At 36.7% G+C, this 15,241-nt stretch overlaps 2 protein-coding genes across 2 annotated transcripts; one reads left to right on the top strand and one right to left on the bottom strand.

Moving 5' to 3' along the window:
- Nucleotides 1-3,709: 3,709 nt before the first annotated feature.
- NCBP2 (Nuclear cap-binding protein subunit 2) lies at nt 3,710-8,263 on the top strand (the record flags this gene model as incomplete). Its single annotated transcript, XM_012942835.3, has 3 exons — nt 3,710-4,059; nt 5,336-5,656; nt 8,186-8,263. Exons 1-3 carry the CDS (start codon nt 3,982-3,984, stop codon nt 8,261-8,263), a joined length of 477 nt encoding a protein of 158 aa, XP_012798289.1. The 5' UTR covers nt 3,710-3,981.
- A 3,137-nt stretch (nt 8,264-11,400) lies between these two features.
- Nucleotides 11,401-12,068, bottom strand: PARK7 (Protein deglycase DJ-1zDJ-1; the record flags this gene model as incomplete). Its single annotated transcript, XM_012942834.2, has 1 exon — nt 11,401-12,068. The coding sequence occupies one exon, from the start codon at nt 12,066-12,068 to the stop codon at nt 11,514-11,516; it is 555 nt and encodes a 184-aa protein (XP_012798288.1). The 3' UTR covers nt 11,401-11,513.
- Nucleotides 12,069-15,241: the final 3,173 nt, after the last annotated feature.

Below are 15,241 nucleotides of genomic sequence, written 5' to 3'. Positions count from 1 at the left end.
TTTCCCGCTGTCTTAGAATTATGCTTAGGCCAGGCGAATGGTTGCATGCACTTGGTTGAGTTGACACCAAACTTCCAGTGGTACCAGCAAAACTGCCCAGATTGTTTGGACATTTGTGACCTGTTTTGTGACTTGGCTCGTGGTCGTTGTGGTGACCTGCTCCTGTTTCTATGACCCATTTGCATTCTGATGACAGCCTCAGTGAGACTCTTAACACTCTCAATGAGTCCTTCTATTACGGGGTCTTTTGCTGATTCTACTTTTTGTGTGTGATTTATTGTGCCTGATTCAGTTGGAGGACCTCTTTCCATTATTCTGTCGGCTATACGCGCTAAATGAGATAATGAGGTTTCAGGATATTGTGCATCCAAACAGTGTTGGACGTAGCATGGGAGAGCTTGTATCCATCCTTGTTTTGGGACTGCTTCACCCACTGTGTTATCACCCACTAAGACTTGGAGGTGACGTAAAAACTGTGACGGCGACCGATCACCTAGTGTTTCACCTTGAAAAAGTCTTTGGATTCTTTGACTATCTGATAATGATAAACGGTTCATTATCTCTCGTCTTAAGATGGTGTATGGTTGTGGTGATGGTAGACTTAAAATCAAGTCACGGACTTCTTTGGTGACTGAAGGAGGAAGGATAGAACACAAGTCTCTATAGCGAATCCCTTCAGATTTGATATTGTGTCTCGTGAAATAATGCTCTAGTTGAGCAAACCACAACTCAGGATCACTACGATCAAATTCTGGAAGTCGGGATTTCGTAGTCATAACAGTGTCTATCTCCACTGGTGACAAATCCTCCAGATTATGGGTTTCAATTGAGTCTGACATGCGGTATGTGACAAATGTAGCAATAAAGTTGGCACAAAAAGTGGCTACTATAACACGAATAACTTAAGATAATATGGAATAAACTAGTTATATACCCAAATTAGTTTACGGATAATCAGGTCTACTTTTACGATTAAGTAAAAAAAAATGTTAATAACAGAAATGAGGTTAAATTTGTGTTCAAAAAGGGCTCACCAATTTCGTGCCTTAAAGTAACCCTCGTGTTATTGATAGAAGAAACCAGGCAAGTATTGAATAGGTCTTTATTTCGATCTTAGCGCGGTCACAGTGGAGCGTGGGATTATCTGTTCAGACAAACAAAGGCTCTCAACATTCAATATAAGATAATAGGGAATATAACGCTTATACAAAACAAGGAAGTGAATGAATACTTGAACAATACTGTTTTGGCATATACTTGGTTGTTTGGGGTCAACTCTTAACCAACCAACCTAAGCTGTTACAGATGTTGTGACTCATGGAACTCGTTTTTGAGAGTTTTGTGAATCGCGAGTTGGCTACTCTAAATACTAACGATTGACAAGCTTCAGATATCCGAGTTCGACTCCAATACTGTTCCCAATCTCCAATATATCAGAACACGAACCGTAGATGAAAAATCGTTTATGGGGTCAGGAGCAGCAGAATAATGATTCACAAACAAATGCATATTTATGCAGTTAGGGTTACTATAAATGTTGACCAACAGAAAGATGACACGTTAAATAATATTGACCAATAGGAAAATGACACGCGAAATAAATATTGATCCGTAGGGAAACGACCAATAGGGAAATGACACCATTTAACGTTCAAGGGTAGCGTTAGACTAAACCGGATAACTGTTTTTGGGATATTTTTCTGAGTATCCCAACAGAGAGCTATCTTGAATTCGTTGCGTTTGTCAGTATCTCGATGGAAGGTTGTATTGAATTTTTATAATGCTGTTTCCCCAGTTTTCCTATGTTTCCTTAGTTTCAGTTTCATCTTGGCAACCATAATATCTGAAGCTATGTCAGTTTCTCTCCTGGTTTTCAAGTCTTCCGCTGACCTTTTGAATTTATATTGATGCGGATATGGTAGGTCTGGTTCACTTTACTGTGATCCGGTGAGACCCATGTAGTTTTTGCCATCAATAACCATTTTATTGAATACTCATAAACCTGCGAATGTCTCACCATTATTGTCCCTTTCTCCTAGTCCATGTCTCATGGTATCTTCATACCCAAAGATGTCAATACGACCTGAGCGATTAGGTCTCCTATCACAATGGTCAGATCTTTTCCTACGCACTTCTCTACAGTCGACTGCAGCCTGTCATAACGCTGAGCTTTATTGTCCTCATTGTTTTCATTGGTGAGGGCATAACACTGGATAACATTGAGTGTAATCTCCCCTTCCATATTTTGAAGGATGCTTTGAAGATACTGGAAACGTGAGATCCTTATATATAAATATTTTTCGAGCTTATTTGGGCAGCATTAGCGTGGCTCCTTGCGTATGAGAAGCAGCTCATTATTTATGTTCACAGTACAACGATATCCCTCTCTAATCTAATCCCTTCTGTTCATCTTGAGTTAAATGGGTTCCACTTATTCCGTCAATTTTGATCGCTTTATTTCAACAGCTGTTTGATTAGTCCTCCCACTCTATCACATTTTCTGGACATTCTATGTACCTAAATTAATTCTTGCCCTTGGTTGTTAGAAGTGGCATCGGTATCGTAATTTCTGAAAAGCCTCGGGCTTACCACGAGGTGTCGCAACTCTCCTAAATAATGGTTCATCAACTTCCAGAGTAGAGTTTAAAAGGTTCAATTTCTTTTGTTAGCATTTTTTCTAGCAAGATCGCTCTCCACTCAATTCTACTCTTTAACCCGGGCGTGGTTAAGCAGTTTCCCCAGAACAACTACAGGTAGGACATGTTTCAACCAAACAGCCCAGTATATGAAGACAAGTTATCCTTCCTGAGGACACTATGGAGATCGAAACCGCAACCACATGATATCTCATCATAGACCTGGTACTCCCTCAAAATTTCACGTCCTTACATTCTAAACCTGTGTTTTTTGTAGTTCTTTCTCAGCCGGTGTAACTATATCCACTTCAAGGGATAACCTAATTACTGAGTGCTAATCCACGAATTACATTCAGCTAGGGACAATGGATAATTGCACAAGACGATGTGAAGTTCACTAGTTTCACTCTCGTCACAGTACCATAATGATTATCGATCCCACTTATCTATTTTTCTAGACCATTTTTTTCTCATTTCTGTCTCTCGTCGTTGCTGATCTAATTGCGTGGTGGTATCTACAATATTGGAGGCTTCAGTTGATAGCTTCAGGAGAAAATTCGGAGAAACAGTACTCAATTGTGAACTACCGTCTCCCGCTTGGATTAGATGTGACTGATGCATGTCTCAGAGTCTACCCACTGTTGTCAGTATCCCATACGACTAACTTATTCCAATACCGCTTACTATCATCTCGGTTCCTGCCTGATTCTTACACTTCCGTGTTTTCACACTGTATGCAATCGAGTGACCAGACATTATCGAATACACGGATCGGTGTCGAAACAATAAAAAATAAGATCAAAGAAATCAATCAGTTTGTGCTGTAGCGGTATATAAATCCCCAAAATAAATAGCTCTGTAAGTTTTCGACATTGGATGCTGACCACATCAGTTTTATTGGACTCATCTAGCTGAAGACGCTCGGTCATGCATCCGCACCAGATCACGAGTGGGAACGCCGTGCTCAACAACCCCTGCAATCGCTAGCCAGATTAGATCAGACGATCCTCGATATATTGATAGGCTATCAAATGTATCCCCTAACCTCCTCGTTTTTTTTCTTTTGATTTCACTTGCTGGGTACGCTTCATATTAGGTGTTACTGGTTAAAGCGTTGTCAAACTCCGAATACCTGTGGCATCTTAAACACAAACTCATGACAGTGTAGATAATTGGCATACGTTAACAACTGATCAATTCGTTTATTTAATTTTTGAGGCAATCGTCCTTTTTCGGCAGAAAGAAGGGTCAAAGAAATTAGTTGGTTTATCCAAACTCATAACAAAATTATTGGACGTTTGAAACCTTCCAGGTCGTTGGCCTTTATCGAATCTCGCGGTACGGTATGCCAAGAGACAAAGCAGTGTGCGATATTTTAGATGCTTCATTTTATAAATCACCGTACCGTGACAGAAGGAATGATGTAAGTGCTGGGATGCCAAATTTTTCTTCATACCAGCCGATTGTAACAAAGTATTTAGTATTGTTTCCGTACTTGCAATCTTTCGAAGGCACAAAATATCTGTTCTTTAAAAATATCTTCTTGCTGAAATCACGTTTATCAGTTGTAAAATTACTGTCACAGCTGTGGTCAGATGCAATACATCATATGTTACCAATTAGTTCCTAGGCATCGCGTCTCAAAAATCCGCAGTATTTTGAACACCATTGCTATGCCAGAACTATAAGCTCAGATTTTTTTGTTACACAACTGTTTATTACCCAAATCCCACATAAGAACTTAAAATAACGTTCTCTTGGTAAATTATATCGAAATAAGGGTAGTCACTCGTAAGTGGAAACAGTTTTTGTGGTTATTGTGTGTGACATTTAGGGAGAAATAAGCGGATTCACAATATAATTTACATACTCTGAAATAAGTCTTGAATAAAATAATAGCACTGAAGTACTCATAGATTCAAGAAACTCATTGGAAAATATTAACAGATCGTTCCTACATGGATATAGAACTAGTGTTGACCAGATTATTCATATAACTTACTCTATTTCCTTAAAGCCATGAAAACGTGTTTATTTAACGTGGTTAAACTTGGTTCGTCGGCTTAAATTTTGTTTTAATTTAAACTATTCAGTATACATACCACGAACTCTCCATTTTGATATATATATATATATATATATATATATATATATATATATTCATGTAGGTAGATTTTAGAGCTATCTCTATAAACGTCAGACGATCTGTAATAAAAGTTTTGTCGGTATATCACCTTCAAGTCAACAATTTCTGCGTTGATGTGTCTCAATGGACTGCACCACTACTCAGCTAAAATACGAGGTATTTAGGATCTAATCATCCCCACGACTAGATGAAACCATTTTGTTAGCATTGCAACGGTTAGCTGTAGGATGGCAGTGAAAGTCACTGAGAAGAATAAATAAAAGGCTAATAGCTAAAAAGCTAAGTCATGTGCTGCCGTGATTTTAACAATGTGATTCGTGCACCAATCATAGGTTTCTTAAAATTGCCTTTAAATTACTTTTTATGAGAGGTAATCACACTGCTCTCCAAACTGGAGCAGTTTGAATGAAATTCTAACCCATGCCTTAATAATCGATGGCATGATATTCTTATAATTTACTCACTATTATCTCATGGTTACATGTCTAAGCTGTCGTGCTGTTGTACTAAAAAGAATGACTATATTATAACCCTCACTACAATTTAATTTCAGTTTACTCCACGGGAATTATCTCAGTGTCTAAAAGAAACGACCACTTTATACATCGGGAATTTGTCTTTCTATACTCGTGAAGAACAAATCTGGGAACTATTTAGCCGAGCCGGCGAAATCAAGCGCGTTATTATGGGCTTACACAGATTTGATAAAACTCCATGTGGGTTTTGTTTTGTGGAATATTGTACACGGGACGGTGCAGAAATGGCCATGAGATACATTAACAAAACCCGATTAGATGATCGAATAATTCGCACAGACTGGGATGCGGGTTTTGAGGAAGGAAGACAGTATGGCCGGGGAAGAAGTGGTGGACAGGTAAAAGGCTTGATTTCTCGTTATTATACGTAATCGTACTAACTACATACTTTTAGGCCTTGTAAGCTAGTTAGGTACTACTAGACGTTAAAACCTTAGATCCTCAAGAAAATGTACATCTCCCATTTGCTAAATTTCACATTATGATAGGAAATGAAGAAATAATTACATCAATAACATCATAAGCAACTCAAGCCTCAAAAAGAGTAAAGCTCTCAAAAGTTCTGCACAAATTGAAGATCAGTTTATTTTGATGATCTTCATTTATGCTAACCATTTTATAAAGTTGACTTATGAACATATGTTTGACCTTTTCCTGTTGGTTTATATCTTAACTTTGTCAACATGACGGTTGACTTCAGATTGACACGGATGCCGTGCGTCTGTAGGTTGTCTAAGATTCTTATAGTTTCTTCAGCCTCAGATTTGTCTTCAGACGTTTATATTCATTTATCTAATGGATGATATATTGCAGTACGTAACTGTGCGAATTTCGTCATTGTCATGTAAAATTAAATGGTAAGTGTTTTACTCACAGTAATTTAGTGTAAATTTCTTCACACTTGTGTTCTTTTATCGTACCTTTCGCATGCATAATACTTGTGTTAGAATGTGAGGGACGCGAAGAAAGTTTGGAAATTCAAGGGACGAAATATTTTCGTGGATAGAAAGTTAACCTGTGTTCTAGTTCCTGAAAACGATTTAGTGATTTTAAATTGGCTGAAAAGAAATATCTTTCGAAAATATAGGAGATCCAATTTTTATTATTAGTTTATCTCAATTTACTTTTTCAGTGAAGTTTCAAAACTAACTGACCGATTAACCGGTCTTTTTTAATTTTTTTAATGTCTGGCTTTAAGATTTATGCATTTGATGTGCTTACTAATCAGTCTGATCCATAATTGGAGATAGACTTATCAATAGGATCCTATAATAAAAACACGAGCTAAACTTTCTTACTATAAATATCGTTTGTAGGCATCAATACCATAGTCGAACTTGATAGTTTCAAATAAATTTGGCATAGTTCGAAAGATTTCATGACTGAACTAATGCCTAATGGACATCTGCTAGATATTGTCATACCCAAGTAAGCCATTAATAAGGTCCAGACATTTATCAATTGGAATACTAGTGTATAATGATACAACCTCATAGCTTGCCATTGTTTCGTTCTCGTTGATAGATAATTTCGTGATCTTTGTTTTAAATAAAGATAAATCCTTTAAGACATTATATAGGTGGCTTCAGTATACTGCTCAGATATTTAGATAAAGCACATGTGGGGGTATTAGTGAAACCTACTATGGGTCTTAAGGGAATGTCAGGTTTGTGAATCTTCGGTATTCCATAAAATCATGATGTGATGTTGGATTTGTGATATGAAATAAGCCATAAGGAAACGCCAATAAAAGGCTTTATTTCTTTTAGATGTTCACTTTCCTCTGGCCTAACTTTATTTTTAAACATCTGAAGATTTTCTGAATCGACTTTTATAAATGATCCCATAGATAGATGTTTTAGGGCTTTTTCTTCATAGTCTGTTTTGTTCATGACCTTTGTTGTTAAGACTTTGGTTGGTGATGACAACCGTTCTATTATTTTGTAAGGAGCGGCAAACGTGAAGATAAAAAAAACCCAAAGAAATTACAGCAAATAAAAAGCCTATTTTTATTCAACTTCAATTCAAAAGTGACGATGTCACAGGATCAATCAATATCAGACTAAAAACTGCACTGACAAGAACTTATCTTGCAGCAAAATTGATTGTCCTGTCCAAAACATTATGTTCTTTGACACAATCAAAGGTCGACAGGTATCCCTTTCATGTTACCACCAACTGTGTATACAAATTTACATTGGTAGAACAGAAAGGTGAGCCTATGTCCGATTCAAAGAACATGTTCCGAAAAGTTTAAGATTAAATGGATTAAAAACATCCAGCAGTGCCATCGCAAGACATCTTGACACAGGACATGAAGTTGATATACTGAAGTCCTTCAAGGTCATTAACAAACAATCAAACTCCAACCTCTTGTAATTTGCCGAAGCAATAGCAATCAAACGTCTGAAACCAGATCTATGTATACAAAAAGAGACAGTAATAAATCTTTCTTTACCCTGGTAACAATAACCCCCCTTTTTTATTATTATATCAATAAAATTCTCCGAGTAATGTATCATGCTTCGGTTAGTTGAAAAGAATAGCTTTAATAGCGATCTGATATCAGTTGGAGTATGACTCTTGGACATCATGAGATTACCAAACTTTTTCGGTAGTTTGAAACTTATTGTTTAACCGTGTTCCTAAATAGTATTAAACTCCTTTAAAGTCGAAACTACTTTTTTTATGTAATTTTTGTGCCTAAAAGCAATCTGCTAGTGATTTTTCTTGATTACAATCAAATCTTAATGTTTAGTTCATGTGGGCGGTATTGTACATCAGTTTTATGTCGAAATTCATACCAATTGTCAGTCTTGATAAGAGAAAACGATGTATGCTAATGTGCTGTTTTTTACTAACTATAGGTACGGGATGAATTCCGCAAAGATTATGACGCCGAACGAGGTGGTTATGGGAAGTTGGCTCAACGAGAAGGAGAATAGTTATTATTTTCATATTTTGTATTTTAATATTATAAAAACAAATAATACTAATGTACATACAGTTTGGCTTTCTTTCGTAAGCTGATATATACATAGCTCCGATAAGCACCAGTATGAATTTAAAACTGTTAGTTGAGGACTTGCAATACTAATACCTTTTCTAACTTGAACTAAATAGTACGAGAAAGGCAAATGTTTGAATGGGTAGCGTATTTAACTGACGAGTTATCATGTAGTGTAAAAGTCGATGTTTTTGTGAGTTACGATAACATTTAATGGTCATATACAAAACTTGGCTCGATTCCGGACTGTTCTAGAACTAGTGATCATAACTATACTCGTGTTACAGAGTTTAGGAAATTGGAACATCAAACAACGTCAAATTCTAAACCACGCCCTCAAATATTCGCGTTAGATGTTACTAGGCACTAGTTTTTTTAAACGGTTCATATGTTATATCAGAATATCCAGTCTTTTAGGAATCCTACTAAATGGTCACTACCTTCCAGCTGTATCGTTAGAGGTAGAAAGGTGACGAAATCGCCTATCTGAATATCGGATTTTATGATCTTGTCCATGTGCTAAACCAATGACACATCAACCAGCACTAACAGCTTTGAATCAACTCTTTATTGGTCCTCGACATTGTAGTAGTTTCTGGCCTAGCCCTGTCCGTTGAGTCCAGAACATAATATTCGCCGCCACTATATGAATAACATATTTCTGACGTACCTACTTTATATACAAACAGACCAGACCGCATCACACCATAAAATGAAAAAAATTATTATACAAAAGAAAACTGAAAGTGGCTTTGAATATAGGTAACTGTAACTGATAGATTGATGATAAATCGAAAATGGCAAATTGTATAGTAGTGGCCAGTAAGTCAAATGAAAGTCTACGATGAAAGATATAGATATATGTAGTCTAGTTGCTTAATAATTATAAATAAGAATATATATATATGTAATAAGAGTCCGTAAATAACTTAAGAGTTACTAATAATTTAATCTGCTTTGGATACAACAAAAGCTTCTGAGAGCTTAAATTCTACAGCAATAACTATCGAACGTCTAAACTATTCCATGAAAATTTACCATCCATCCGCACGACTTTCTCTATTTCTTCATGATAGAGGGGTATACAGTAACCTGATATTAACCGTTAAAAAACTGTCTAGCATCCGATTGGTTCATCTGACAAGTACTTACTGTTGTAAAGCACCAATCTATCGTTATCCAGTTTATCTAAATGAGATGATAACAGTCAAACTAATCTACTGATCATATGATTGAACCACTGTTGTGGAGTGGTACATACCGAACTGTAAAGACCTACTGTTCCGCGAGTATTAACGAATAATCCGGACGTCGACGTTTATTTGTCGGATATTAATATACTAGTTCCTACATACTGCTGAGTTGTGTGACTTATTTCAAATGACGCAATCTTACTAGATTGTAACGCTTCCCACCAATAAACGTGCTTAAGAAGTTTTATATAATGATGGGGCAAGAAAAATGGAAAAATAACTCACATATAGTATGTGACAACAATCCGAATAAAGTTGGTACGACTATTAGTGAGTGACGTCAATATGATCATAAGGCCGACTGGGGTATATTATACTTATCGTCATGCTAGAGGCGTTTGATCTATTTATCATTTTTAGCTCTAGTTGGAGTAATTATTCGTAGAGGTTGGTACTTTACTATCTATTACCCTGTGTTCAGATTTTCTTTATCACGAGTCTGTACTTATTTTTGACGTGATTTGTTCGTACACTGAGTAGAACCCGTGTTCTCATATTCCATGAAGAAGTTTAAATAACTGCCTGTTCTGTTCCTGTCTACTCAGGGTATTCACTAATAAGTCGAGAGTTAGAATGAGTGGGACCTTACTTGGGGAGTCTTGCTTGGACACTGACCAAAGGAAGTTAGAAGGAACTCAGAGGTTGTTATTTTGCTTGAGAATCTACGTCTCGTTAAAGATCGTCTATATGGTGGTCAGGATGGGTGAAGCTCATTGTCGAAATCTAGGTGAAGCATCATCAACCTGTACAATTACAGAATATAATGGGAAGCTAATTCGTGCTGCATATCTAAACGTCAATTACTAGGGAGAGGGTATAATGGTACTATCTTAGATTACAAAGTGAGTCTTGCGCTCTCAATATCTGTGCCAGGATAGTCAGGGATCCATTTGTTAGAATGGATAAAGATATGTGTGTACTAACTAGGATCTTCATCCTTTATCCTCTCACTCAAGAAAGTATAAACCAAACTAATTGTACTGTTTTTCCGAAAGTATTAGGACTAATGCAGATTGATTTTGCCTAGTACCAGATCTTGGGGATATTGTACGTCTTACACTAATCAACGATAAGGTAGTAAGTAGCATTTTTAATAAACACTAGATGTTATAGTGATTTCAACAAGGTCCTAATTTATTCCCAAATCATTGTTAACGGATTTCGAGGTAGCGGATAATGCTTATGTGAAAACCACCCAGTATATAAATATTTATATCCAACAACTCCCTGACTAAATACATGGAAGACAATCAAGATTGGGGATATAAGTTGTGTACAAACTCCCAAACAGGCATGTTGGGAACTACATTAATCACCTCTACTGTGATAAATGCTTATAAAACATCGACATACTAAGAAGCAAAAGCCAGGTTGCATCAAGATTCCTAAGTTTAGTGATCTCATACATATCCTAAAAGCTTGAACTAATTATTAGGGTACTCACTTAGTCCATGACTGTTATCTGAAGTACCTAAGCAAACGTTACTTATTCGTTTCCCAACAGTGACTGTTCTCGTATGTGCCAGCTGGAGATCATGGGGTCGCACTGATATACTACTTGAAGTAGCAACAGTAGTCATACAGGACTTTTTAAGAACTTACATTGTAATATATGGGATCAATCATAAAAGCGTGGATAGTCTAAAAACAGACGAAATGGACCATAATTCGATATCGATGGACGCCGTTTAACATATTTATTTCTACAAGGTGAATATCGCAGCGCAACCCGTATTTGTGTACTATCATAGATAATAAACGTAATAACATTTCACGACATTTTTCTATCCAAATACAATAAAGCGAATAGAACAATTACACAGTAGTTATTGAAATTTATTTGAAAGAATGTATGAAAGTATTTTGGATGGGCATGGAGTTTATCAAATCTAATATGACGGAACAAAAGCAGAAGAACCGGAGAGTTTAAATGCTTTAAAGTGAAACAAGCATGCCTTTTGTTAGCGTTTGGGCTTTCGACTTGCCACATAGTAATTCAACTAGCTTCATTGCAAAAGCCAGCGCAGTTCCTGGACCTCGACTTGTAACAAGTTTATCATCAACAACAACTTTGTCTTCACAATATGTATAACTCGGAAGTTTATCCTCGAAGCCCGGATAAGATGTCAGCTTTTTTCCTATGGCGATTTTGTGAGATTCCAGGGCGATCGGTGCAGCACAAATTGCTGCAATGTATTTGCCGTGTTTTTCATGCTCTTTAAGTATTTGACCAACTAATTTCGATGACGCCATAGCATTGGAACCACCCATACCACCTGGCATTACTACCAAATCAAAAAGTTGTGATGAAACGCTGGAAAGTGAAACATTTGGCTTTATGCAAACACCATTGCTTCCCTTAACCACTCCATCGCCCTGGAGTCCACCGACAGTAACGTTTACTCCTGCTCTAGCCAGTACATCAGCAACAGTCACCGCCTCTATCTCTTCAGCTCCCTCAGACAGAATCAGCAAAGCTGTTGCACTCATTTCTGATCTTGATGATCAAAGTCAAGGTCGATATGGACTCAACGTCCAATATATTGTTTATGTTCTTGTGCAGTTTTCAGTTTTCAATTTTGTTGACCTATGTCAATTCTTCCAATATGTCTTCAAATAAATATACAGCTTCAACCGGTATGTATCATTTGACCTTTTTGTTTTTAAATGTTGTACTGACGAATGGTTCCTAGTGTTTTATAACACTAATAAAGGTATTTCAGCTCCTCAGTACCACCAATCTAGTAGAATTCAGCAATATTTGGAGTTCTGATCATTCGTTAGTATAAAAGAATGCGTTTTTATCATGGTAGTATGATTATTGGGCTTTCCAGATCCCGCGTTACTTGGTAATCACCTAACTAGTTCCCATAAAACCATGTTAAAGAAAAGTGAGAGAAGACATGGATTTAAGGTCATTAAATCAGCTGAACATATAATTTCATGTGTGAAGACGGAAAAAGAATAGACATATTAATGGCCAGTGTATGTGATTTGGAGTAGCATAAGTTAGTAATAATTATGGTAAGGATAGTTTTAACAACAATCGATAGATCATAGGATATGATGTGAATAGGACCTGTGGATGTCAGAACTTATTTCCTGCTCAGTGTATGTGATCAACCGTTATTCGATGTTTAATTCGACAATTCATGATTACCATCATGGTTACCTAGCTTGTTTCAGAAGCTTTCTAGTGTGAGAGCTAGAGCCACATTAGCTGGAACGGTGCTGCAAATATGAATAACTGGGTGCTGGGAAAAATCGATTTTCACCTGCGAGTTGTCAGTGTGTATTGGGCTGTGATTATTTCATGAGCGTGACTTCCACATCTCAACCTTTTGTCTGTTATTGACTTTCTGGAAATTGAGTTCCATGAAGCATTTTGGAATTATTATCTTATAGTCGTGTAATTTACTCAGTAAGATTTTGTCTCCGCTACATGGCGACATCACGTTGATGACCTTTTTTAAATTCTTTCACGTTTCTAGGGTGAATTTATCCCCAACGCAACCATGTGAACTTATTGTATCGCCCAGTGTAATAACGCTCATATGTGCGTTCAAGTAACCACAGATTTTGTCATTTCATAATGTATTTTTAATTAAATAACTAGAATATATTGTTAAATTTGCTCTGTTTTTAATTTTGATTCGCTACGTCCGACTGCGTTACACTGTGCATTCATTGAACGCTGAGATGATATCCCAAGACATAGTGAGTTTAATCTCATAGTTGCTTGTTTCCAGATAGACCGTCAGTGTATAATGTTACTGAAGGAAGGTTTGTTGTACTGTAAACCATTTTTTTATGAACAACTGACCGTTGTCTTCAGCCTGAAAGCAATATATATATCCTTTATCTTCTGTTAGGTAAGTTCAACTGGCCTATATTTCGTGTTTTGGTTTTATCAGCTTAATAATGTCCATGTAACTACTTTGAGCAGCATGTCTGTGCAAATGAAACAATAATTATGACAATTGCTTAGTTTGATTTTCTTAGTTGTCGTACAGTTCAGTTTAGTCGGAAGAATTATGGTATACTTAAGTATAGTGCTTGAAGCCTGTTACGAAACAGATCAGTTTAGTTGATAGAGTTGCCCGTTTCCAATTTGTACGCGGATTCAGATCAGTCTGATTAAAAATAGGAAAAAACGTGCCTTTGATGCTGTTGCTGTCATACATTATAAGATAGCGATAAGTATGTTTGGTGTTTATTTCTAAACTTTACATCTATCACTGACCATATTTCATGACCACTGTCATTAAACAATTTCCCCAGCAGTAACGTCGGTAGCAGGATAGCTAAGTGTTTGAACTTTTAGTTGCCCGCAAAACAGCAGTATACAGTCTTAGAAGATGAGTGTTCTGTGTCTCAAGTAAATGTAGCTGGCTGTGGGTAAATGTTAGGAATCTTTTTGACAACTAGGACTTTTAGTTTATCAGACACTAACTCTACTTGTATGTCTTCCTGTTAAACTAGACACAGACGCATGGGAATACTTAAATGGGAGCAAAATAATGAAAGCACTGCAATACGGCACTAAGCCCATGTTATGCTTTGGACAAGTAATAGTAACTGACCTGATCTAATAATAATGAACTCAAGGTAAATCACAACTGCATAAATTATTTGCTAAAAAACATGTAATTTGGTTATTTATCTATTCCACATTCCTGACTGAATTCATTACTATTTCATCATTTAGAATGCAACAGGAGTGAGCCTTCACAGATCCTAAGAACTGTTTCGCCCATAGAACTATGGCCCTATGAAACTTTACGGGAGACCCAACTAACATCAGACTATAAAAAGAATGCTGGATATCCATTTTAGTCTCACAACCACTTCCAGTACTTTTTGAGTTACTTCTTTTACATTTTCGTTTGGAAAAAAACAACAAAGACTGCAGCTTAACATTACCAATGCAACTTTTAAACGGGAACTTCGTTTAAACCTTTGTTTGATATTCGACTTTTAATGAAAGTTCCTGAATAAATTTTTAAATCTAATGCTACTTTGTTTTATCTGCTTAATCGTTGCAAGAAACTTGCGATACACGAGCCTCTCAGCACTTAGTTCGTATGTAGTAAATCTAAGTGACTTAGTAAATATTTTCGTCATTTTCTTGGGAAACCTACAGACTCGGGTCCTCTCATAATTAATTCTAACCACCACGAGTTGTCACGGCAGATGACGGATGGAGACGCGTTACACATCCTAATCGTGCTTGCGTCTAGTCTCATAGCTTCTTATTCAAATGCCATATGATAAGCAAGCAATGCCTCTACCCACACTAATGGAACACTAGTAATTCAAATGCACCCCGTATGATACCTTACACTGGTCTACGCACTCGCTTAGCTTTTGAGTGAGAATATTACACGGTCCTGCTAAAAATCCCATGAATCCCTTTATCTCCATCAAAACAAATAAGTCTGTATTTGCTGCATATAGCAATTTTATTTTTCAGAAGATATAACAGTCAGAATTAGAGTAAAATGGAAGTATAGAGCATATGCATGTCGAACATGTCTTCACCGATTAACTGAAATAGAGAATACCGATAATAGCATAACAGGCTTATTTAAAAAGACTAGAGTCTAATTTGAGCTTACTGCATGGAAGTTATACTGGAACTACGAATAATGTAGGAATCCAGT

Source organism: Schistosoma haematobium, chromosome 2 (assembly GCF_000699445.3).
Source record: "Schistosoma haematobium chromosome 2, whole genome shotgun sequence".
Taxonomy (NCBI): domain Eukaryota; kingdom Metazoa; phylum Platyhelminthes; class Trematoda; order Strigeidida; family Schistosomatidae; genus Schistosoma; species Schistosoma haematobium.
Note: the sequence above shows the minus strand (reverse complement) of the source record. Positions and strands in the feature narration are given on the sequence as shown.